This window comes from Lipotes vexillifer, unplaced genomic scaffold (genome assembly GCF_000442215.2).
Source record: "Lipotes vexillifer unplaced genomic scaffold, Lipotes_vexillifer_v1.1 scaffold1129, whole genome shotgun sequence".
Lineage (NCBI taxonomy): Eukaryota > Metazoa > Chordata > Mammalia > Artiodactyla > Lipotidae > Lipotes > Lipotes vexillifer.
The window spans coordinates 1,565,212-1,589,220 of record NW_006789022.1 but is presented as its reverse complement, the minus strand read 5'-3'; the positions used below and the strand labels follow the sequence as shown (position 1 = coordinate 1,589,220).

At 54.8% G+C, this 24,009-nt stretch overlaps 3 protein-coding genes across 4 annotated transcripts in view; 2 read left to right on the top strand and 1 right to left on the bottom strand.

Annotated features, from left to right (window-relative positions):
* Nucleotides 1–5,773, top strand: part of SNX15 (sorting nexin 15) — an 8,464-nt gene extending 2,691 nt beyond the window's left edge. Inside the window, exons 3-8 of one of the 2 annotated variants that reach the window (XM_007462027.1) lie at nucleotides 159–279; nucleotides 1,596–1,711; nucleotides 1,814–1,982; nucleotides 2,297–2,440; nucleotides 4,663–4,920; nucleotides 5,210–5,773. In XM_007462027.1, the coding sequence (XP_007462089.1) occupies nucleotides 159–279; nucleotides 1,596–1,711; nucleotides 1,814–1,982; nucleotides 2,297–2,440; nucleotides 4,663–4,920; nucleotides 5,210–5,316 (915 nt within the window). In that variant the 3' untranslated portion in view covers nucleotides 5,317–5,773. The remainder of the gene's footprint in view (nucleotides 1–158; nucleotides 280–1,595; nucleotides 1,712–1,813; nucleotides 1,983–2,296; nucleotides 2,441–4,662; nucleotides 4,921–5,209) is intronic. The other variant, XM_007462028.1, reaches the window with a different exon arrangement.
* Nucleotides 5,774–6,354: 581 nt separating this feature from the next.
* On the top strand, nucleotides 6,355–8,642 carry SAC3D1 (SAC3 domain containing 1). Its single transcript, XM_007462026.1, has 2 exons — nucleotides 6,355–7,067; nucleotides 8,140–8,642. Exons 1-2 carry the CDS (start codon nucleotides 6,494–6,496, stop codon nucleotides 8,640–8,642), a joined length of 1,077 nt encoding a protein of 358 aa, XP_007462088.1. The 5' UTR covers nucleotides 6,355–6,493.
* An 888-nt stretch (nucleotides 8,643–9,530) lies between these two features.
* NAALADL1 (N-acetylated alpha-linked acidic dipeptidase like 1) lies at nucleotides 9,531–19,941 on the bottom strand. The gene is given in 20 exon segments (XM_007462025.1): nucleotides 9,531–9,738; nucleotides 10,052–10,144; nucleotides 10,255–10,342; nucleotides 10,418–10,591; nucleotides 10,676–10,757; nucleotides 11,499–11,508; nucleotides 11,510–11,578; nucleotides 11,660–11,751; nucleotides 12,001–12,068; nucleotides 12,154–12,217; nucleotides 12,301–12,386; nucleotides 15,312–15,431; nucleotides 15,575–15,660; nucleotides 16,366–16,470; nucleotides 16,563–16,846; nucleotides 18,787–18,909; nucleotides 19,296–19,417; nucleotides 19,500–19,562; nucleotides 19,565–19,671; nucleotides 19,742–19,941. Coding segments are annotated over 20 exon segments (2,223 nt in total). The 3' UTR covers nucleotides 9,531–9,551.
* Between the last annotated feature and the right edge of the window lie 4,068 nt (nucleotides 19,942–24,009).

The following is a 24,009-nucleotide window of genomic DNA, read 5'->3' as shown; positions in this document are numbered from 1 at the left end:
GGTGGTAACTCTGCCAGGAGACCAGCTCCCCTTCCTCGCTGGCCCTGGGAGGAGGGGTTGCTGTGCCCTAATGCACACACAGTGTGGGGCCAGGCTGGGGGTGGGGAAGGCCACTTCCTACCGTTGTTCAGCCCTGTCGAGTCACGTGTCCCTCTTAGGTGGTGGTCTGGAAGCGGTACAGTGACTTTAGAAAGCTGCATGGAGACCTGGCCTATACTCACCGCAACCTCTTCCGCCGCCTGGAGGAGTTCCCTGCCTTCCCCCGCGCCCAGGTGTTTGGTGAGTCTTGATCCCAGCATTCAGGCCAAAGATGGAGAGGGCGTTGAGCAAAGGGGACCCCTGCTGGTGAGGGCTGGATAGAGGGACCCTGAAACTCCTGGCAAAGACGTATTTCAGACAGCTGGAAGGGCCCTTAGAGATGGCCTCATTTGACAGATGGGGAAACTGCTCTGCCCTTATTGTGTGTTGAGCCCTTTAACATTCCTGTTCTCATTAGCCCCATTTTCAAGATGAGGAAACTGAGGCTCAGGGAGATGAAGGGGCTTGACCTGTAAATGGCAGAACCTGAACTCCAAGCCACAAGCCAGTGTTTCCTCTAGACCTGCACTTGTCCAGAAATAGCAGCCACGGACCACCTGTGGTTGAGGAGCACCAGAGATGTGGCTAATCTGAACTGAGATGTGCTGTCCGGTCCAATACACACTGAGAAAAGAATGTAAACTATCTCAGTAATTTACATATTGATTACATGTTCAAATGAGAATATTTTGGATATACTGGGTTAAATAGAGTGTATAATTAAAATTAACCTGTTTCTTTTTACTTTTGTAAAATGTGGCTTCTCGGGAATTCCCTGGTGGTCCAGTGGTTAGGACTTGGCACTTGCACTGCTGTGGTCCCGGGTTTGAGCCCTGCTCGGGGAACTAAGATCCCACAAGCTGGTGCAGCATGGCCAAAAAAAAGGAAAAAGGTGGCTTCTAGAACACTGTAAATTATATGTGAGGCTCATATTCCTTGTTAAGTGTATCTCTAGACTCAGAGGAGATGTTCTTTTGTAGCAAGGTGAAAGCTCGTTCCTGGCAGATTATGCCAGGTAATGCGAAGCACAGCAGGCTACCCACCCTGACAGCACGATAACTAGCCCAGAGTTAAATAACTCTGCATGATACCTAGACCAGAACAGTGAAACTAAAAATGGGGCTACTTGCTGTGTGACCTTGGGTGAGTCACCTACCCTCTCTAAGTCTTACTTTCCTCCCTAATACATCAAAACCACCTGTAATTATTTGTTTCCTGTTGGTTGCCTGCTTCCCCCTGTCTAGGATGTGATACGCATGAGGGCAGAGACCTTGCTTTTCTCTCATTCACCTTCTGAACCTAGCACATAGTAGGTGCTCAACAAACATCTGGTAAACGGATGAATAGGGAGATTGGTCCCTCGTGGCAAGACCCTCACCCCAGGCAGAGCCAAGGAAGATTCCTAGGAGAATGGGGAGGGGGGCAGTGGGCTCCTCAGAACCAGGAAAATTGGCCTGGGGGCCAGAAGCCCTTGTGGGTCACTGTTCTCTCCCTGCCCCTTGTCCTGGCGGGTGCAGGCCGGTTTGAAGCCTCGGTGATCGAGGAGCGGCGAAAGGGGGCCGAGGACTTGCTTCGCTTTACTGTGCACATCCCCGCACTCAACAACAGCCCCCAACTCAAGGAGTTCTTCCGGGTACGTGTGCCTGCTCCTCGCCTGTCCTCTGCACCTGGGAAGCTTACCTGCCCACCAGGCTGCACCCTGTGACTCCCCCTGGCTGGTCTTTCTCTCCTGAAGGGTGGGGAGGTGACACGGCCCTCCGAGATGTCCAGAGACGTGCATATCCTGCCACCCCCTCTGATCCCCACACCGCCCCCTGATGAACCCCGGGTGCAGCCTCATGAGCCCTGGTTGCCCCAGCCGCTCCCTGCAGAGAGGAGGGGCCTCGAGGAGTTGGAGGTGCCAGGTACATGGGGTGGGAGAAGGAGCCAGGGCTGGGCCCAGAGCATGTGTATATGGGGGGTGGGGACCACTCCCTCCTCAGTGAAAAGCCTGGGGTGTTTCCCAGCTCCTCTGCCACCATCCTGCTGAGGAACTCTGCACAGGTCATTTTCCTTCTCTGGGCTTTAGCTTCTTAATCTGTAAAATGGGCACAAACCCTAAGAATGGGCTTATGTATGCCTGTGGTTGCTGAAAGGATACAGCGAGAGGGTAATTACATTTTGAAAGCTGGGAAATAATAAAAGCAGGCATGAGTGTCCCCAATGATCTATTCCTCAGTGGACCCCCTGCCATCCAGCCCTGCCCAGGAGGCCCTGGATCTCCTCTTTAACTGTGGGAGCACCGAGGAGGCGTCCAGTTCCCCCGGCCGAGGCCCTCTCACCGAGGCTGAGCTTGCCCTCTTTGACCCCTTCTCCAAGGAAGGTAACAAGTTGGGACAAGTGAGGGGTGGGGTGAGAGGGGTAGCTGGGCAGGAGGTCCTTAGGGGCAGGGAGGCAGAGGCGGGCACAGCCACTGGCTGGCCTCACCTTGCCCGTGTAAATCTGAGAAAGGCGGCCCCTGTGGGTGAAAGGCAGCCTTGGTGTGAATTAGAAGCAGTGACCTTCCCCCGTGCTGGCGAGCTGGGCGGTCCTGTACAGTGAGCAACCACGGAGGAAGTGGGCCACTTCCCACCATGGCATCTTCTCCCTGAGAAAGCTGTGGAACCAGCAGGATGCCACCATGCCCTGGGAGGGTTTCAGTTCCTTTGCTGGAACCCCAAGGTGGGGTTTCCTGGCTAGCTTGGGGTCTGGCTGTAGATCTTCTGCCAAGAGGCCCTGTTGGTCAAGGGAGGGGAGGTCTGGGTTCAGAGGACAGCAGAGGAGGCCCCTGGAGCAGCCACTGACATGTGAGGGCACCAGAGGTGGAAGGCCCCCCATGGAGGCCCTGGTCCTGAGCTCCTTGTCAGATCAGGGACTTGACCATCCCAGGCTCTGAGACATGGGGTCTTTCCGTTTTAAAATTCTCCAAGTTTATGCTGTTACTGCAACTGGGGTATTGAAGTGGCTGATTGCACTTCTGGATCATCATGCAGCAGTTTCATTGTGGATTCCGCAGCAGTCTTTTTAAGCCCATTTTGTTGGCTTCCCTTGGTGCACCTCTTGGGTAGGCCCTTAGCTTTCTGGGGTCCGATCCAAATCAGGACCTCAGTCTCCCATCCACTTTTCTCCCATCCACGTCCCCGCCAGCTCAGGCCTGACTGCCCTTGGCCATGGTGACATGGGTGTGAGGACTGTCCTTTTACTCTTCTCGTTCTTCTTACCCCCGTGCCCCGCTCCCAGGGCTGGGCAAGGGAAAGAAGGGACTGGAGGGGAAAGGCAAGAATGGTGTCACCATGGCTGATGAACCGGCCACAGGTAGGCGGGCATCCAGATACTCTGCCTTGCCCCAGCCAGGCCCCCTGGGGTACCCAGTGCCCAGATGCTTGGGCAGGAGCCTGTCAAGACTCCTCAAAGGCAGCTCCCATAAGACATTCCCTTGGCCCACGGACAAACTCCTAAACCCTTGCCCACACCAGGCCTGGAAGTGCACTTCACTCAGATGCTGCCTTCTACCCTTGCCCCACTTTGTGGGCACCTCCAGCCAGCCTTTCACCATCGGAATTCTCCAGGCGAGAAGCCGGCGCTTTCTCTCTCTTCAGCACATACACCGGGCTCTTGAACTCAAGTACTAGGGCATCCCAAGAACTCTTCCGTCTTCTGCTCCATTAGCAACACAGGGAGGGCTGTAGTCGAACTGGGAAGTGAGATGTCACCTCCCCTTCCTGTAAGAGGCCCCTGGTCTCCACATGGGGTCCCTTGGGTAGGGTTGGAGAGAGGCCCACCCTTCCCTCTCCAGGCCAGTGGTGTGCAGCGGTGGTTCCCAGTCCTGCACCTTCCCTTCAAAGGCCCTTTCATCAAAGATTCACCAAATCTTTAGCCTTCTTTTGTGTAAGCTATGGAGGGCATCTTTAACCATCTCTTTGCCAGTCCTAGAGGATATAAGAGCCCTTCTCTCTGGAATGTGCGAATACCTACCACCCACTGTCTTCACATTTGGGGGCCTCAACTGAAATTGTAAGACCTTAAAAAAGCCTTGAGATTTTCTGGATCCATTATCCTAAGATTACAAGGCTTGGAGCATTTCAACTATGCCTTGACCTGGCATAGTTGGTTTAGCGTCCTTCAGTTAAACTTTATGGAGGAAATTCTTGGATTTATAGGTCAAGCGTAGTCAGGACAGAAGTAGAACCAGTGACCCAGAGCTTGCAAACTAATGTTAGCGTGAACCTAAAGAAAGGGTTAGGCTACATTGTACATCTGAAACGTATATAATATTGTAAATCAATTATACCTCGAAAGAAAGAAAGAAAGGAGGAGAGAAAGAAAGAAAAAGAAAGAAGGAAAGGGAAACAATGAATTAGGGAAGTAAGGGTGTTTTTACCAAAGTACACGAACTCCACCAATCAAATAGATAATGGCTAGTGTGCTATGTACAAGTGGCTTTTGGATTGCTCAGGCACTGAAGAACCCAGGACAGGTTGGTGGGCAAGAGAGGTCTGGGGATGGACAGCAGGCCCTGGGAATAGGAGGTCCAGTCTGGCTTGAGTCCTCCATATCTGATTGCAGAAGGTGTAGGCCCCAGTCCTACCCACATGGGTGAGCTGGCAGCATTGGAGGCAGAATCTGAAAGACTGGACCAGGAACCCTGGGAGCCAGGAGGGCAGGCGGAGGAAGAGGACGAGGAAGGAGGGCCCACCCCTGCCTATCTGAGCGAAGCCACAGAGCTCATCACCCAGGCCCTGCGGGATGAGAAGGCAGGCGCCTACCCTGCAGCTTTGCAGGGCTACCGGGATGGTGTGCACATCCTGCTTCAGGGAGTTTCTGGTGAGCGGGACTGGAGGGCGGAGGGTCAGGCCTGGGGTACTGGCTGGTGCAGTGAAGAGAGAGGAAAGTAAAAAACAAGTCAAGGATCAGAATTGCTCCTCACTGACCAATTGTATAACCTTGGGTTGTTTCTTTACCTCTTGTGGCCTCAGTTTTATTTGTAAAATGGGGAGAATATATCTGCCTCCCAGGGAGCAGGGAAAGACACATGGTGATGCTCTGAACTGTAAGGGGCTAGACCAGGGGTTCTGAGCCCAGGTACTTCTGCTGAGCCATTCTGTCTTCACAGGTGACCCATCACCTGCCCGCCGGGAGGGTGTGAAGAAGAAGGCTGCTGAGTACCTGAAGCGGGCAGAGGAAATCCTGCACCTGCATCTGTCCCAGCTCCCACCCTGAGACGGGACAGGACCCTTTCCCAGGACTCTAGCTCCAGCACTGCCAGCCACCCTCTTCTCCTCTCCCTGGTGCCTGGCCTGATCTTCTGGTCTTGTAACTCCAGAGGCCATTTCTGTGTGTAACTGGACCAAGAATGAGACAAATAATGAATCTCAGCTCCCTGACCACACCTGCCACCTTGGAATCAGGGACTCACAAGTCTGATCCTGCCTGTCTCTATCTTGATATGTGAGCAGCAGCTCTGGTCCCTAGGCTCTTTGTTTATCCATCTAGAACCGGGGTCTGCGGACTATGTCCCGCAGCCAAATATGGCCCACTGCCTTTTTTTGTAAGGCCCACAAGCCAGAAGAATTTTTACTTTTTTTTAATAGTTGAAAAAATTCAAAAGAATAATATTCTGTGGCAGGTGAAAATTACATGAAATGTAAGTATCTAAAAAATAAAAGTTTATTGGAACACAACCAGGCTTGTTTGTTTGCATGTTGTCTCTGGTTGCTTTTTCACTACACCAGCAGTTGAATAATTGCAGAGTTGACTGGTTACGACCTGTAAATCCCAGAACATTTACTGTTCTGGCCCTTTGCAGAAAAAGTTTGCTGACCCCTGATCTAGAAAATAGGGAGAAGAGTCTCCAGGGAAACATTAGAGAATGACAGCAAGGCCCCTTGAGTCAGGTTATTGGGTGAAGAGGAACCAAAGCGGGTGCACGCACTTCGGGCCCGTGGTTCAAAGCCAAACCGTGATGATTCAGAGGGCTGTAGCCTGGGAAGGCGTGGCCCCACTCCTGCCCCGCCTCTCCTACAAAGCGATTGGTTGCGGGAGGGACTACAAACCGGTGCATCATGGGAGTGGCCCGGACCGCAGAGGTGCATGATGGGCGGGCTTTAGCTGGTCCTGAGCGTGAGGTACAGTGTTGACCCTGAACTACAACGCAGAGCATCTCGGGAGGCCTGCTCGAAGATCTGTGGGAAGCCACAGGACTCGGTGAGAGAACGGCGGAGCCAAACGGGCGGCGGCGATGCTTAGACCAGGGCCGGGAGGCGGGCCCGTCGGGGTCGGCCCCGCCCCGCCTCCCCTGAGCCTCCGCCGGCCTTGGCGTGCTCTCCCGCAGGATGGGGCGAGTGGCCGCACCTGTCCACGGGATGCTGCGCGCCCATCCTTCCCCCCCAGCCCACCCATGCCCGGCTACGAGCTGCCCGTGGGCACGTGCGTGGACATGTGTCCGGCCGCTGAGCGCGCCCAGCGCGAAAAGGAGCGCCGCCTGCACCGCTTCGAGGTGGCGCCGGGGTGTCGCGGGCACAGGCCCCGAGCCGACCCGCAGCGCGCAGTGAAGGAGTACAGCCGGCCGGCCGCCGGGAAGATCCGGCCCCCACCGAGTCAGCTGCGTCCGCCGTCCGTGCTGCTGGCCACCGTGCGCTACCTGGCCAGCGAGGTGGTGGAGCGCACCGACGCGTCCCGCGCAGAGGTAGCCAGCTTCGTGGCGGACCGGTTGCGCGCTGTGCGGCTGGACCTGGCCCTTCAGGGCGCGGGCGACGTCGAGGCGGCGTTGGTGCTGGAAGCGGCGCTGGCAGTGCTGCTGGCAGTGGTGGCGCGGCTCGGACCCAGCACAGTGCACGGGACAGCGGACCCGATGTTGCTGCAGGCCCAGGTGCAGGAGGGCTTTGGTTCTCTGCGGCGCTGCTATGCGCTGGGCGCCGGGCCCCACCCCCGCCAGGCCACCTTCCAGGGCCTCTTTCTGCTCTATAACCTAGGTGAGTCGGTGTCCCCGCGATAGAACAAGGGGCAGGCGGCCCTCCGTGAGGACAGTGGAGGCCGGGAAAGGAAGGAGAAGCTTTAAAACCTCACCAGTAGCTCCCTCTCCATCCCTGCCTCCTAAATGTGTGTCTCGGCCAATGCACAAGATGCACCGAGCCCCTACTTGGACCTTCTGGCCTGTCTCTTCCCATCTTTGGGTCTCAGTTTTCTCGTTACAGAAGTGGAGGGGATGGGGTTAGAATGGGACAGTTGACCTAGATAGTGGTTTTCAAGCTTTATTTTAAACCTCCAGTTCAGTCAGTGTTACAAAGCAGCCAAGAACACATAGGCTAACAAACGTATCTGAAACAGAAGGTTCAAGACTAGATCTTTTCTATGGATGGATGGTGCATTTTAATAAATTCTACTTAATTGTAATAAAATGCTGTTGACTTAACAATCCACTAATGGGTCAGAAGCCTCAGTTTACAAAAAGTGACCCAAGTTTCCGGTGTCGTGATTCTTGGAAGGGGAGCAGAGGCAGAATTTGACAAAATAATTGCCTCACCAGGCGGACAGAGGAGGATGTGGCAGAAGCAACTCCCAAATCGTGGGGCAGCTACGGCAGTGGAGAAAGGACTGGGTTGGAAGTCAGAAAACTCAGATTTGGTTGGGTCAAGTTCTGCTACATACAAACTCTAAGGCAGTCTGAGGCAAGTCATTAAATTATCTGGGCCTGTTTCCTTCCTCTGTAGACACTGCCTCACTTTATTATGAGGACCCAGACTATTTGAAGGGGTTCTTGAACCTCTGGCAACAAATTCTGATATGGCTTAGGAAGGGGCCAAGGGGGAAAGGGGGAGGGAGGGTGGGCTTGGCCTGGGAGAGGGGCGTGGCCAGACTGGGAGGGGGGGGGGGGGGGGGAGTGAGGTAGGGTGATGAGCTCCGTGGAGGGCCGGAAGGAGGTGGCGTGGCCGAAGACCCGAGCAGGTGGGAGGGGAGATAGGGGGAGACCTAAGGGGATGGCACGGAAGGTGGGCCTGCTCCAGAAGGAATCAGCATCCTCATTCGGGCTTCCCACCTTCACAGGCTCGGTGGAAGCCCTTCACGAGATTCTGCAGCTGCCCACTGCCCTGCGTTCCTGCCCAGCCCTGCGCACCGCCCTGGCAGTCGACTCTGCCTTCCGCGAAGGCAACACTGCACGCCTGTTTCGCCTGCTCCGGACCCTGCCCTACCTGCAGAGCTGCGCCGTGCAGTGCCATGTGGGCCGTGCCCGCCGGGGAGCCCTGGCCCGCCTCGCTCGTGCCCTGAGCACTCCCAAAGGCCAGACCTTGCCCCTGGGCTTCATGGTCCACCTGCTGGCCCTGGATGGGCCCAAGGAGGCACGGGACCTGTGCCAGGCCCATGGACTGCCCTTAGATGGACAGGAGAGAGTTGTGTTCCTGAGGGGTTGCTACACTGAGGAGGGGCTGCCACCTGCCGGGACCTGCCAAGTACTGGTGGGGAACAAGCTTGGAGGGCGCACCCTGGAAGAGGTGGTCACAGCAGAGGAGGAAGATGAGGCTGTGGACAGACCCAAGTCTGCGGCATGAGGAGGGCTGTGCAGTCTCCCAGAGCCCCAGGACTGGGGCTGAAGCGCTCAGGAACTCGCTGGGCATCCCTGGTGGCGCAGCGGTTAAGAATCCACCTGCCAACGCAGGGGACATGGGTTCGAGCCCTGGTCAGGGAAGATCCCACATGCCGCGGAGCAACTAATCCTGTGCGCCACAACTACTGAGCCTGTGCTCTAGAGCCCGCGAGCCACAACTGCTGAAGCCCGCGCGCCTAGACCCCATGCTCCGCAACAAGAGAAGCCATCTCAACGAGAAGCCCGCGCACTGCAATGAAGAGTAGCCCCCGCGAGCCACAGCTAGAGAAAGCCTGCGCACAGCAACAAAGACCCAACGCAGCCAAAAATAAATAAATAAAATGTCTAAAAATAAATAAATAAGTGAAAGGAACTTGTCTTGCAGGGACAGCAGCTAGACTCAATTTATTTCGGGAGGGCAGGGAGGAGTTGAGACATGCTAGGTGCGTGGCGGGGAGCGGAACCCAAATTGGGCAATGCCCTATCCACCCTGGGCCTCAGTTTCCCTGCTGGTCACTGAGGAGTAGCTCTGGTGGCCTCCGAGTTGATATCTAAGGTTGCCATTGTGCGTCCCATCCTCACCCACCCACCACCAAGAGCAGTTGGTGGTTTTGCTATCCCCACCATCGCTATCTCCTGTTCACCCTCTGCCAACCAAGAGTGAGGAAGAGGGAAGGTTTCATCTGGGGCTTGTCACTCCCTTCAAGTGTCCGCACTGGTGGGGCCCTGAGCTGTTGCCTCAGAAGTTTGAGAGCGTCCTGTGGTCGTGCCCTTTCCTAGCATCAGGAGAGACGGGGACACACTCAAAGAAAACTGGAGTGGGAGAGGGTTAGGATAAAGGGTGGGGATGGGAGCTGAAGAATGAGGGCTAGGGTCAGAGGTCAGCCACAGGCCTCAGGGTGGCTGCTGCGCCCTCCAGGGCCACCACCAGGATGCTGAGCTGCCTCTGCACCTCAGCCCAGGCTGCAGATCTGGGGCCTGTGTTCATGGCCTTGGAGCAGGCATTGGATAGGCCCGGGAATGTGGCTACAGAGCCGGTGCGGGGTGCCCAGAGCACATGGCTGACAGGAGAAATGGGGGAGGATAGGACCATTCAGGGGCCAGGAGAGAGGGGAGCTTCAGCCCGGAACAGCTCCTGTATACAGCTAGGCACAAAAGCCCCTCTCCACTGGTGGTGGGAAGAGATGTAGGTTCTAGTCCCAGGGTGACCTTCACCGATTTGCCTCCCATCCTTTGAGCCTGACTCCCCAGCTGTCTCAAGGGACTGGGTTGTGTTCTAAAGGCCAGCAAAACTGACATTTTCGTCCCTCCGGCGGGTGCCCATTGCCAAGCCTTATCTCACTGCACCTCCCAAGAGCTGCAGGATAGGTTCACCTGTAGTAGCGTGCCTCTGGGAAGGCTTGCGAATTCAGGAAAGTCCGTTCCAAGAGCATCAGCTGGTCATTGAGCATCCGCACCTGCAGGGGGCTGGAGGTGACAGGGCCCTCTGGTCACCCTACAGCCAGCAGCCCAGCTGCCAGCCTGCATCCTGCCCTGGATGCCGCCCTCCCAGACACCTGCTTGCAGCCCTTGCTCACTCGGGGGTGCCCTTCTGCAGTGCTGATATGTGTTGGCCCAACACCGTGGCTGCCTCCTCAAACTTCTCCACTGCGGTCACCAGAGGTCCTGTGGGGAACAGCCAGCATCTTAGCCCTGGAGGTGCAGGGCTCCCCATGCCTCAATGTTGGGAGGGCTCCGTACTCAGGCTGATGTTGTGCTGCTCCAACAGGCCACCAAGGTCCTGCTGGGCAGCCTGCAGGAGGCTGCGGAGGGTCTCGCTGTAGTCACTGACATTAAGAGGCAGGAAGAGGCTGTCACTGAGCCGGAGAAGCACACTGCCCACTGTCTGGGCCACGGCCTGATGGCTGCTGAAACCTTGCAGGAAGCACAACAAGGCCAGGGCTCAGTCTTCAGCCCATCCTCCTCCAGCCTCAGGATGCCCCTTGCCCTCATCCTCACCAGGGTCCACAAACTTGTCCACGTAATCAAAGGTGTCAAAGGCTGTGTGGTAGGTAGGGTAGATCCGGGCTGAGGTCTTGCTCTGGGGGAACAAGACCCAGAGGTGACAAGCTTGGGATGGGTAGTGGAAGGAAGTGTACAATGTAGAGACATTATTTCAATTCAGTTGTCACCACAGCTGTGAGGAAGGTTCTAGGATTCCTACTTTACAGAGGTGGAAGCAGGCTCAGAGAGGTTAAGTAACCTTCCTGACATCACACAGCTAATAAGTGGCAAAGCTGGGTCAGGTGCCAGTTTCCCGTTTCACATGAAGGAGAAGAACCTGGGGTTTGCAGTCAGACAAGAGGATTCAAATCCCAACTCCACCACTCAAGAGTGGTGCAGCCATGGAGGGGAGAAAGGGCCTTTTGGAGCATCAAACAGGGAGACAGGTTGGGCACTCTGCATCCCTTATCTCATTTTATCCTCAGACCACCCCTGGTTTATACTGTTATTTAATCTATTCTGAGATAAACATTTTAAGATCTCTGGAATCAGGATGCTTCTTACAGTCAGTGTCATCCTGCAACTAATTGACAGTGCTTTTTTCCCTCCTGAATAGTGCATATCATAACAGTGCATCTTATACTCAGTTGTATCTTAAATTTGATAAAATAACATAGATGAGGGTGAACATGCTCAAGAGAGGTAAAGAAACTTGGCTGAGGTAGCACAGCTACTGAGTGATGGAGCCGGATTCAGTTTGCACTGGAGCGGCCCGAAGGAGAGGAGGGGGCTGGTGGAGCAAGGAACCGGGATGGGGGACGGAGGGGTGTCCGCTTACCCGGTCATAGGTCCATGGAGGAGATGCCCAGGAAGTGAATGAAGGGTGCGTAGTCGCTGCCCGCACCCAGAGTGCCCAGGCTGTGGGAAGGAAGATGGTTAGGCTGCAGGGCGCGGGGCCAGCTCACCAGCCCAGAGTCCCCAGCCCGGCCCTGGGCTCACCTGGGGACCAGGCCGTACACCGGGCTGCTACGGTTGGAATATCGGATCCAGTTGTCATAGATGCTGAGACTGCTGGAGCCTGGTGCGCAGATCTGAGCGCAGGGGGATCTAGTCGCGGGGCTGGCCCCTCCCCAGGCCCAACGACCAGGCTGGTCCTCCGCTCTGCCCACCCAAGTTTCCAGCCCACGCACAGTCCTGCGGGTCCTACAAGGCCCACCCCGCAGCCTCAGTCCCACCCCCCAGCCCTTCTAATAAGTATCAGCTCCAGTTCCGCCTACCCCGTGTAGCCCCGCCCCGCCCGTCCTCCTCCCAGCCCAGCTCCCAGCCCCTCCCATTTCCACCTGTTTGGTTGCAGAGAAGATGACGCTTTGGACCGGGGGCGTCCCCTGCGCCCTCATGGTGGCATTGGCTGTGAGGGGATCCGAGAAAGACTCTATTCGGGCCCCGCCCTTTCGTTTCCCTCCTCCCCAAGTCAGCCCAGCCGCCCCTTATACCAAACACCGAGATGTCCACGTTGATGTAGGCTACGGCGCGCTCCTGCAGCTTGCTGAAGAACTCCTGCAGGTGGGTGGGACCCCGTCAGCCCCGCCCTGCCCTGCCCCGGAAACCCCCTCGAGCGGCGAGCTGCGGGGCTCGCTCACCTCCGTGAACTCTGTGGAGCCGATGAGCCCAAACTCCTCTGCCCCCCAGCTCGCAAACACGATTGATCTTCGGGGGCGCCAGGTGCCTGGGGAGGGGGATAAACGGCTGGAGGGCAAGATCCCTCGGACCCTGGGGTGGCTTAGGGGGAAGGTTGGGGATGTGGAGAGGAGGGAGGGCTGGAACGGGCGGGGCCCAGGCGACTGGAGGTAGGTCCTGGCACCTCCTTGGCCAAGCCTTCCCTGAGGCTCCATCCTCCTTTTACCAACGCCCCTCCGCTGCTGTGACAGCCCCCAACATTGTCGCCAACACCGAGCTCCCTCCATCCGGTGGTCCCTTCTGCCAGAATGCCCTATCCCCCTCTTCTCTCTGGCTATGCTGATTAGAGGTCCCCCAACTCTCTCCTCCGTGCATCCTATGCAAAACTCTCCCCTAATCATCTTCACTTGGCGATGATACATTCACATTCTCCTTAGAGCGTTATCCACATTGAGCCAATCCTTACAACATGTCATGAGGGACAGGCTATGACTGTCTCCATTGAGGAAACTGAGCCATAGAGAAGTTTAATGACTTGCCAGGATTACACAGCTGGTAGGCAGCAGAGCCAGGGTTCAATTCCAAGGCCTGGCTCCAGAGTCCAGGGGCTTAACCAATGCCCCACATTGCTTCTCATAGCCACCCGCAGCCTGACTTCCATCTCCAGTCTCTGTGCCCTCACTACTCTTGCCACAGGCCTCAGCCACCTCCAGGAAGCCTCCGAGGTCCTTGCTTGCCCCCTCACCGCCTTCAGACTCCCCCTCCCGCTCCGCGGCACTATGGGCTCCTGGCTGTGCTCCCGTCTCTGGACGCAACTCAGTCCCCTTTGATCATTCCTCATCTTTTTGTTTTAAACCAAAATTTTTAAGTATAAGGACTTCCCTGGTGGCCCAGTGGTTAAGACTCTGCGCTCCCAACACAGGGGGCCTGGGTTCGATACCTGGTCAGGGAACTAGATCCCGCATGCTGCAACGAAAAGATACCGCGTGCCACAACTAAGACCCGGTGCAGCCAAATAAATAAAATTTTAAAAAATTTATTTTATTTTATTTATTCATTTCTGACTGTGTTGGGTCTCCATTGCTGCACGCAGGGTTTCTCTAGTTGTGGCGAGCGGGGGCTCCTCTTCGCTGCAGTGCACAGGCTTCTCGCTGCAGTGCACAGGCTTCTCACTGCAGTGGCTTCTCTTGTTGCAGAGCACGGGCTATAGGTGCGTGGGCTTCAGTCGTTGTGGCTCGCGGGCTCTAGAGCGCAGGCTCAGTAGTTGTGGCGCACGGGCTTAGTTGCTCCGCGGCCCGGGGATCTTCCAGGACCAGGGCTCCAACCTGTGTCCCCTGCATTGGCAGGCAGATTCTTTTTTTTCTTTTTTTGGGGGGGGGGAGGTTCGCGGGCCTCTCACTGTTGTGGCCTCTCCCGTTGCGGAGCACAGGCTCCGACGCGCAGGCTCAGCGGCCATGGTTCACGGGCCTAGCCGCTCCGCGGCATGTGGGATATTCCCGGACCGGGGCACGAACCCACATCCCCTGCATCGGCAGGCGGACTCTCAACCACTGCGCCACCAGGGAAGCCCGGCAGGCAGATTCTTAACCACTGTGCCACCAAGGAAGCCCTAAAAAAATTTTTTAAGTATAAAATGATTACATGCTTGCAGTGAAAAATTCCCATTTTTTTTCTGCCAAAAATGCATAAGATGAATCTAATCAGACAAACCCAAACTGAGGGACAGTCAACAAATTAAATATCAGGATCATGAAAGAAAGAACAGCTAAGAAACTATTACAAATGACCCACGCAACTACTACATGTGCAACGTGTGATCCTGGATTGGTTCTTGGACCAGAAATTTCTTTTGCTCTAAAAGTTATTGGAACAGGGGCTTCCCTGGTGGTGCAGTGGTTAAGAATCCGCCTGCTGGGTTTCCCTGGTGGCGCAGTGGTTAAGAATCCGCCTGCCAATGCAGGGGACACGGGTTCGAGCCCTGGTCCGGGAAGATCCCACATGCCTTGGAGCGACTAAGCCCATGCGTCACAGCTACTGAGCCTGCGCTCTAGAGCCCGTGAGCCACAACTGCTGAGCCCATGTGCCACAATTACTGAAGCCCGTGCACCTAGAGCCCTTGCTCCGCAACAAGAGAAGCCACTCCAATGAGAAGCCCGCGCACCGCAACGAAGAGTAGCCCCCACTCGCAGCAACTAGAGAAAGCACGCACGCAGCAACGAAGACCCAATGCAGCCAAAAAAGTAAAATAAAATAAATAAAGTACTTTGCCCATTTAAAAACAAATAAAAGTTTTCAGAACAATTGGCAAAATTGTTAATTTCCTGATTCTGAGCATTGCACTGTGGTTATGAAAGAAAATGTCCTTATTTTTAGGAAATATACAGCTCTGCCACCTGGTCCAGCTGCTCCTTCCCACATGCTGTGCCCTCCACCTGGATCTCCACCCCTACCGCTCCCAGAACTGCCGCCTCCCTGAGCTCTGGCTTGCAGCTGGAAAGCCTGGTAGATATTTTTCCTTATAGCACGTTTCACAGTTGTCATTACAGCATGAACTCTGGTGTTCACTGGGGGATGTCCAGTGCCTAGAACTGGCCTGGCACATAGTAGCCATGGGGGACATATTTGTTGAGTTGACGATTGTCCGTCACCCCTGCCTCAACTGGGCTGAGACTCCCTGAGGGCAGAGCCTGGGCACTGCCTCGCTCGAGGCCACATCTGGCCTCGCTTCATTGGAGGGGCCCAGGAAACCCTCAGAAGGTATTGCACAAGTTCCCTGCACAACACTGGACTACTCGAGCGAGGCCAGGGCTGGTGTCCATGCATGTCTGCCCCCAGGGCCCTCAAGCTTCGCTCAAGTGGGGACTGGAGAATGAGAGAGAGGAGGCGGGACAGGACTCCCAAAAGCTCCGGGAGGACTGGGCTGGAGGCGACCTGGGGAGAGAGTCCCTGGACCAGGGGAGCAGGATCCGCTCACCCTTCTTCAGCAGAGTCCCCAGGACGCGGGAGAGCTCCAGGAGGACAGCAGTGCCACTGCTGGGGTCCACGGCCCCGTGAACCCAGCTGTCCCGGTGGTTTCCATACAGCATATAGCGGTCTGGCGGGAGGAGCAGTGTCAGACGCCCAAGAGGAGGAATGAGGGTGGGCGGGGCAGCCAGGCTGGGCAGAGGGGGCGTAGTCAGGGGCTCTCAGAGCAGGGCTGGGTCCTGGGGGCGCAGGGAGCAGTGAGGCGGCGCTCACCAGGCTCCACGGCCCCACGGATGATCCCCAGGACGTTGGAGGAGTTCTGCAGCTCCAGGCGGTTGTAGACACTCACGGTCACCTGGCTGGGGGAGCGTAGGGGTGTTAGGAGTCTTCCCCTCCACCAAAGTAGGAGAAACTGAGGCCCAGAGCAGGAAAGGGACTTGGCAAGGTCACTTGCCTGGAAATACCGGGAGAGACAGCGAGGCTAGAGCCCAGCTCTTCTGATTCCAATTCTCCTTTGTACTCACTCACTTATTGGATACCTAGTGTATGCCAGCAGTGTACCAGGCTCTGGGTGATGACTGAGACAGACGTGGACCCCACCCTCGTGGGGTCTCCCTCTCCTGAGGGAGGCAGACCCCAAGGAAGTGAACAACTGCAGGCAGTGAAGGGCTTGGGAGGACACCGACAAGGTACCTGGTGGCAGGTGGGGAGGTTAGTGCAGGCCAGGAATGACAGAGCGTGGGGAAGGATGTTCCCATCAGCAGCAACAGCAAGTGCAGAGGCCCTGATGTGGGAAGGAGCTGGGTGTGTTCAAGAGAGGGGGCGGCTGGAGAATGGAGGTCCAAGATGAGGTGGCGGGGAACCCCACAGGGCCTTGTGAGGCACGCAGCTGTTTCACAGGCTTCCCCAAAGACAAGACAGATACTCTGGAATCAGGGAGGGGTCGGGAGACAGGAGAAAGGGAAAGGCCAGGCCTTGAAGTGAGCACTGAGGAAACCAGGGTCAAGGAAGCATAACAAGGGAAGAGAAGGGGAGCGTTGGGGCAGGAGGGGGCCCCATCTCACCTGCCTGCTGGGAAGATACCATCAGAACGGAAGGCGGGCCCCAGCTTGTAGTCACAGCCCAGGGCTCCCTGCCAGGCAGCTGGGGCTGAGGTTCCCTGCAGGTTGCTGGGGAGGCCCATCAGAGCAAATATGGGTGCGGGGGTTGAAGTCTGGGGGCCACTGGAGAGTGGGAAGGAGACCCCAGGGCAAAAGCTCACCAGAGAAGGACTTCTGCATCCTTGAAGCCAATGGGCTGAGTGGGAATTGGGGGAAATCCTAAGGCATTGTCAGAGTCCAGGCGGAAGGAGGAGGGGTTGGCTGGAAGGTAAGGAGTCAGGGGGTCCCCAAAATACTCAAAGTAGGAGCCCCGCTCCAACCCCGAGGGAGGAAGGCCCCAGGAGTGCGGGAAGGTCTCGTTCGGCAAGCTTTTCCCGTCGTTGATATCTCCAGGGTCCGTGTACACCAGCACCCCAGCCACCCCACACTTGGCAGCATTCACAGCCTGCAGAAGGCAGAGGAGGCTGTGTTTAGGGAGGGGCGAGAAGGGGGCACATCTCGTTCCTCTGCCTCCCTCCCTCACTGTGGAAGCCAGGACAGATCTGTCTTCCCACCGGCAAGATGATACTTACTTACACAAGTCATTTGTTGCAGTGCTGCTTGAGACAGAAAAAGACTGTTGAGCCTAGGCAATGGCTCATCAATGGGGTCATTAAATAACTGGAGGTACCCTACAGTGGAGTACTATGCAGCTGTATAAAAGAAGGAGGTTGTGCTTCTAAACCCATGTTCATATAAACACTGTTCATAGTAGCCAAAAGGTGGAAAAAACCCAACTGTCCATCACTGATGAATGGATAAGGAAAACCTAGTATATAACGTGCAAAGGAATGTTACTGATTCTTAAAAAGGAGTGAACTTCTGATACATCAATGAACTTTGAAAACATTATGCTAAGTGAAATAAGCCAGACACAAAAGGACAAATATCACATGATTCCTCTTATGTGAGGTACCTAGATGAGGCAAATTCATAGAGACAAAAAGTCAAATAGAGGTTACCAGGGGCTGCAGAGGGAGAATGAGGGAGTTAGTGTTTAATGGGTACAGAGTTTCATCTCATGAAAGCATTCTGGAAATGGATAGTAATGATGGTTGCACAATATTGTGAATATCCTTAATGCCATTGCATTGTACATTTTAAAAATGGTTAACCTGGTAAACTGGTAAAATATATGTTACATATATTTTAGGACAGTAAAAACAAAACAGTACATTAAAAAAAAAAAAAAGAAAGATCAAGGACAGAGTTTTTGTACCAATTGAGAATGATCTCCAGGATGTATTAAGGTGAAAAAGCATAGCTCAGAACAGGATTTTTATGCTACTTTTATATAAAAGGAGAAGAAAGTAAGAATATATCTTCATATGTTCTTCTTCCCAAAGAAACTCTGGACACATATCCCATAAACAAACAAACAAGCTACGTTTTTGGAGGATGGCATTATGAGAAAACTTTTTCACTCTATGCATTTTTTTTTAAACTGGAAGTTTCATAATCTGTATAATTCCACCACACCTATTCGCCTTTCTTTTCTTTCCATTTTTTTACCCCCAGCTCTTATCATGGGCACTTCTTTTATTTATTTATTTAGTTATTTATTTTACTTCTTTTTAAATTGTGATAAAGTACACATAACATGAAATTTACTATCTTAACCATTTTAAAACATACAGTTCAGTGGCATTAAGTATATTCCTATTATTGTGCTACCATCACCTCCATTCACCTCCAGAACTCTCTTCATTTTGCAGATTTGAAACTCTGGACCCACTAAAGACTAACTCCCTGGTCCCTGCTCCCACTCTATACCTTTTTTTTTTTTTTTTTTTTTTTGCGGTACGTGGGCCTCTCACTGCTGTGGCCTCTCCCGTTGCGGAGCACAGGCTCCGGACGCCTAGGCTTAGCGGCCAAGGCTCACGGGCCCAGCCGCTCCGCGGCATGTGGGATCTTCCCAGACCGGGGCACGAACCCGTGTCCCCTGCATCGGCAGGCGGACTCTCAACCACCGCACCACCAGGGAAGCCCTCAGTCAAAATTTTGTGTTGAAAAGAAGCAAGTTTTGGAGGAGGGGACAACAGGAGGGATTTAAGTCGAATGTTCAGAAGAACTACGTCACAGGAGGACTTAGACTTCCAGAATATACCAAAGCTGAAAAATGTGCCCAATTCCTTTATTTCCCAAGGCTCTGGGAGGTTAGGGGAGATATCCAAGGTCACACAGCACCTAAGTGTTCTTTGGGCCAATCAATGGGCTAGAGCCTGGCTGGGCAGAGTGCCAAAACAGGCCATTGGTGGGTGGAAGCAGCCCCTTCCCCGCACATCCTCCTGTCCACTGCCAGTCCCCCTCCCCACCAAACCCCTTGCACTGGGGGCTGCTGCTTACCTTAGCCCTGCGCCCTACACCCCCATAGCGGGTCAGGACGATGCTATCTTGGAGTTTGATGCCCTGATGGTATAGCTCCATGAAGTCTTCTTCCGAGCCCCGGTTGGCGTAGACGAGGTGGCCCTGTTCCCCAGAGAAGGTGACCCTTAGAGCCAGGCCCAAGAAAGAAGGGGAAAGGCTGAGTGGCAGGCTGAAGGATTTAGATTCTGTCCCCCAACCTCGCCTAGAGCTTATAAGCTCCCCAAGACAAAGTCACACCTGGTTTGATCTGTGTCCAGGTACCCTGTAACAGGCCTGGCTTTGAGCAGGGCCAATTAGTGTTTGTTGAATGACTAAGTGATGGGCAAAAGGAGTCTTAGTGGAGTGTGGAAGCAAGTAAATTCTGGGTGGGGCTGGGCCCCAGTTGAGGCACTTTTCTTCAACTGCCCGTGGGTCAGGATGGGAGCAGCTGGGGTAGAAGCCAGCGGGAGCTGGGCCACGGCAGTGGGGAGGGGGTGTCCCAGGCCCACCTGAGGGGTTCCTGGGGGAGCATAGGCAGCATATGGTGGCACCACATTGGGGTCCCCCTGCTCCCCAGTCAGGTTCTCTTCACTTCGTTGGGAGGAGAAGCGGATGTCCCCAGCAGGACCCGCTGTGGACAGAGGGCAGCGTCCGGGCTGGGTCCGGCAGCTCCCCCAGCCCACAGGCCTCCCCAGGCCAGAGCAGGACCTCACCAACATCCACACGGTTGGGCTGCTTCTGGCTGGGGAAGGACAGCAGCACCTCGTACTCAGAAGACCCGCTGAGTCCAGGCCCGACTCCGGGTCCTGCCAGCGCCGCAGTAGCAGCTGCACCAGCACCTCATCCCGGGGGCTGGTGGCCAGGTGCGGCTCCTTGGAGAGTTCTCTGCATGGTGGGCCCAGGGTCGGGGAGGAGCCTCTGGCAAACAGGAGGGGCACATGGGCAGGCCTCTCACCTAAGGTTCTCCCGGATCCTGTTGGCCTCGAGCTGTGCCATGACAGCCTCAAGGATCTCCAGGTCCAGGTCCTGGGAGGCTGAGGCACTGGGGGCTGGCAGGTCAGTCCCCTTGGGGATGGCAAAGTGGCCCAGGATGATCCCCAGTCCCAAAAAGGGCAGTGGCCCCCAGCACCCTTCCAAGCACCTCACACACTGCATCCTGTGGAGTCTTGGCCAGCTGGTGTGGCTCCTTATAGATGGGGTGTGAGGTCCAGTTAACCATCACCTAATAGGTGGCCCTGCCCTTTGGCCACTAGCTGGCAGGGAAAGTAAGGGAGTGTCCTGCAGGAAGGGCCAGGAGCTCTTCACATCCAGCTCGATTTCTGCAACATTCACTTGGAAGAGACCTCCAAGGGGCATCAAATCCATATGTGGACGCTGAGGCTTGGAGATGGACAAAGTTTCACCCACAGTCTCCCAATAGGAGAGGCCAAGGTAGGACTAGAAATCAGCCCCTGTCTCCAGAGCAGGGCTGGGCCTGCTGCCCACCATTCCTGCCTCTGTTTCCCTGGTGTCATTCCATCTCCAGCACATCCAACCCTGGCTACTTGGCTGGGTTTTAAGTTCAAATCCCATCCTTTGCTAGATGTAAGTTGACCTTAGGCAATTCACTTAGCTTCTCTGAGCCTGTTTTCTTAGCTGTAAAATGGGATAATAGAACCTATTTCACAAAACTGTAGTGCTGTTTTCATTAAACAAGGCCACATCTGTAAAAATGTCTAGCGTGGTGTTGGGCCCATAGTAGGAACTCAGTACATTTTAGCCACTCCTGCCTCATCTGACCCCTTAAAATGCTAAGCCTAGAGCTAAGGGAAAAAGAAGAGACTCAGAAGAACTCTCTGTAACTATCCTGCAGGGGTCCCAGTTTATGGGAGAAAGTGGGACTCTTAGAAAAAGAGACTGGGCACTTCCCTGGTGGTGCAGTGGTTAAAAGTCTGCCTGCCAACGCAGGGGACACGGGTTCGAGCCCTGTTGTAAGGAAGGTGCCACATGCCGCAGAGCAACTAAGCTTGTGAGCCCCCACTACTGAAGCCCGTGTACCTAGAGCCCATGCTCCGCAACAAGAGAAGCCACCGCAATGAGAAACCCGCGCACCGCAACGAAGAGTAGCCGCCACTTGCTGCAACTAGAGAAAGCCCGCGTGCAGCCACAAAGACACAAGGCAGCCAAAAAGTAAATTAAATTAAAAAAGAAAAGAAAGGAAGACTGTTCTAGAGGACAGAGCCGGAGAAGCACACTTTCTTGACAAGCTGACCTCCATCCCCTGACCCTACCAGGAATCCATCCATCTATTCATCCATCCATCTATGCATTCATCCGTCCATTCATTCATCCATCCATTCATTTATTCACTCATACCTGCAAGCATCTTTCATTTATTCAGCCCTATGCCACATCCATCCAGGCCCTGGGGAAGCCAAGGTGCCCAGGGACTCAAGTCTAGCAGGGGAGTCAGATAGGCTTTGGGTTCAACCATGTGGTAAGTGCCCCTATAGAGGGAGGACCAACGTGCTCCCAGTGGAGAGAATGACAAATTCTGTCCAGAAGGGAACACTTGAGGGGAATCTTCCAAGGATGAGAAGGCATTCAGCATGCAGAGAAGGCACGTATAAGGGCTGAGAGGGAGAGGGAGCCACCAAGTACTCGGTATAAGCCTCTTTCAGACTTCATAGACAGCCAGGCAGCACTGGGAAGGTCCTGGGGCTCAAGTGTGGCTCCTTCCACCTGCCATGGCCTATCCTGCCTTGGGATTCTGCCCAGCCAGGCTGCAACCCATTGGGTTTTTTTTATTTGTTTGTTGTTTAAATATTTATTTATTTGGCTACATTGGGTCCTAGTTGCGATGCATGGGCTTCTCCAGTTGCGGCACACGGGCTCTCTAGTTGTGGCGCGTGGGCTCCAGAGTGCACGGGCTCAGTAGTTGTGGCGTGCGGGCTTAGTTCCCCCTCAGAATGTGGGCTCTTAGTTCCCCAACCAGGGATAGAACCCGCATCCCCTGCACTGGAAAGCGGATTCTTAACCACTGGACCACGAGGGACGTCCCCAGGCTGCAACCCATTGATTGGCCCAAAGATGCCTGGAAATCTGGGGGAGCTGGGTATGGTAGACTTTGTGTGTGCACGTGTGTGTGTGTGTGTGTGTGTGTGTGTGTGTGTGTGATTTCACAGCACCCTCTCAGAGCAGCCCCCTACCTACTACTTACAGCTCCATTCACCTGCACCACCGTACCCACATCCCCTTGTGCTGGCTGGGAGGGTTAGCGTGTTAGCGTGGCGGGACTAAGGGTAGGGTATAGTGTGATCAGGGACTTCAGGAAGGTGCACCAGAAAGCCACAGTCCTTGGAGAGCTGATTATCAGCACCCAGGATATAATCTTATCAGAAAGCCATCAGTGTGGGGAGCACACACATTCCTTATGAGGGCACAGGGGGACAGCCACCACCAGGCAGCCAGCCAGACACCAAGGTCATGGTCCTGCCCCACCCTCTCCTGGAAGGAACACGTGAAGCCACAGACATGACATTTGGACAAGAGCGTGTGACATCTGAGTGGGTGACACCAGAAAACTCCGGCTCAGGCTGTAGGAATCAGCTGATGTCTATGCTGCTGTAGGCACCAAGCCATAACGATCCATCTTTTTTCCCCTTCTTGGCTGGGAAGATCGTATGGCCCCTCCCTGAACATTTTGGGCTGTGAGTATTGACGGAAATCCCTTCAGGGAGCTAATGCATTTGATTTCCTTTTTATTTTCCCACCTCGCTTGCTCCATCACTCGGACTTGGAGAGTTCTTCCACCCCTCCAGGACAGCCAGTCCATTGGTGCTAGCTCCTTTCCACTCTCCCTCACCTCCCACGTGTGCTTTCCTCCCTCCTGGCCCAGCCTGAGTCCCTTGCAAACCCTCTCCACCCCCTTGATCCTCTTTGTTTTGGTCACATTCACTGGAAAAGCCCCGACCTGGTTACATCCGCCCCTCCACCTACCCTGAACCTGCACCCTTGACCCCGAATATGCCTGTGGAGTCAGATGACCTCACTCATCTCGCTTTAAGTTGACGATCCTAGACCTCGGACAGGTCCTCAGTACTGCCCGGCAGTCCTAGCGTGCTTCCCCGGCCCACACTCCCACCAGCACCCCCAGATGGCGGTTGCACATCCCCCCCCCTCTTCTCAAGCCTCCAGCACATTCTCCTCCACCCTCGCGCCCCGCTGGTGACCGTGCTCCCTGCTTCACTGAGAAAGTCAGAGGGAACGTCACCGTGACGTGTGATCCACACCCCTGTCCAAGGCAGCCTCTCCCTTGTGCAGAGCCCGCCCCCTTGCTGCTCAAGGATGTGGCCCCACAAGTCTCCCTGCCTTTAGTGGATCACTTCCATCCACCTAAAGCCCCTGTTTATGGTGTTTTACACCATCTTTTAGAAAAAATCTCTCAATTCCACTTGCTCCTCTAGTAACCGTCCCGTTTTTCTGTCCCCTTCTTTGATGAAACTCCTCGGAAGAGTGGACCATGCTGGTCTCCAGATCCTCTCCTATTTTTTTAAAAATTTGTTTATTAATTTATTTATTTTTGGCTGTGTTGGGTCTTCGTTTCTGCGCGCGGGCTTTCTCTAGTTGCGGCGAGCGGGGGCTACTCTTTGTTGTGGTGCGCAGGCTTCTCACTGCAGTGGCTTCTCTTGCCGCGGCGCACGGGCTCTAGGTGCACGGGCTTCAGTAGTTGTGGCTCGCAGGCTCTAGAGTGCAGGCTCAGTAGTTGTGGCGCACGGGCTTAGTTGCTCCACGGCATGTGGGAGCTTCCCAGACCAGGGCTCGAACCCGTGTCCCTTGCATTGGCAGGTGGATTCTTAACCACTGTGCCACCAGGTAAGCCCTCCCGTTCTTTCTAGAGGCCACTCCATTCAGGCTTTACTCCACTAAAATTACTCTTGAAAATGTCCACTTTGCTCCATGTTGCTGGATCCAGTGGTCAGTTCTGTCCTCTCTTCTTACTTGACCTGGCAGCAGCGCTGGTCACAGCTGATCAAGCGTCCTTGGATCGCTTCTCTAGCTACATCCATTTCCCAGGCGATCTCCTGACTGTAAATTCCATTGTGGCCCCTCCCTCAGGTCCTCCACATCTCTGCTCAAATGTCACTTCTGTACAAGTGCCACTTTCTCTAAATTGTGTTCCTTCTCCTTCCTCAGGCTTCCTCTCCATCTCCAGCTTCATTTTTCTCCATTGCATCTATCACT

Bases quoted from the DNA above. Each gene is read 5' to 3' on its own strand.
- SAC3D1 (XM_007462026.1), top strand. From the start codon at position 6,494: ATGCCCGGCTACGAGCTGCCCGTGGGCACGTGCGTGGACATGTGTCCG. The intron at 7,068-8,139 runs GTGAGTCGGTGT...CCACCTTCACAG, and splicing joins CTTTCTGCTCTATAACCTAG to GCTCGGTGGAAGCCCTTCAC.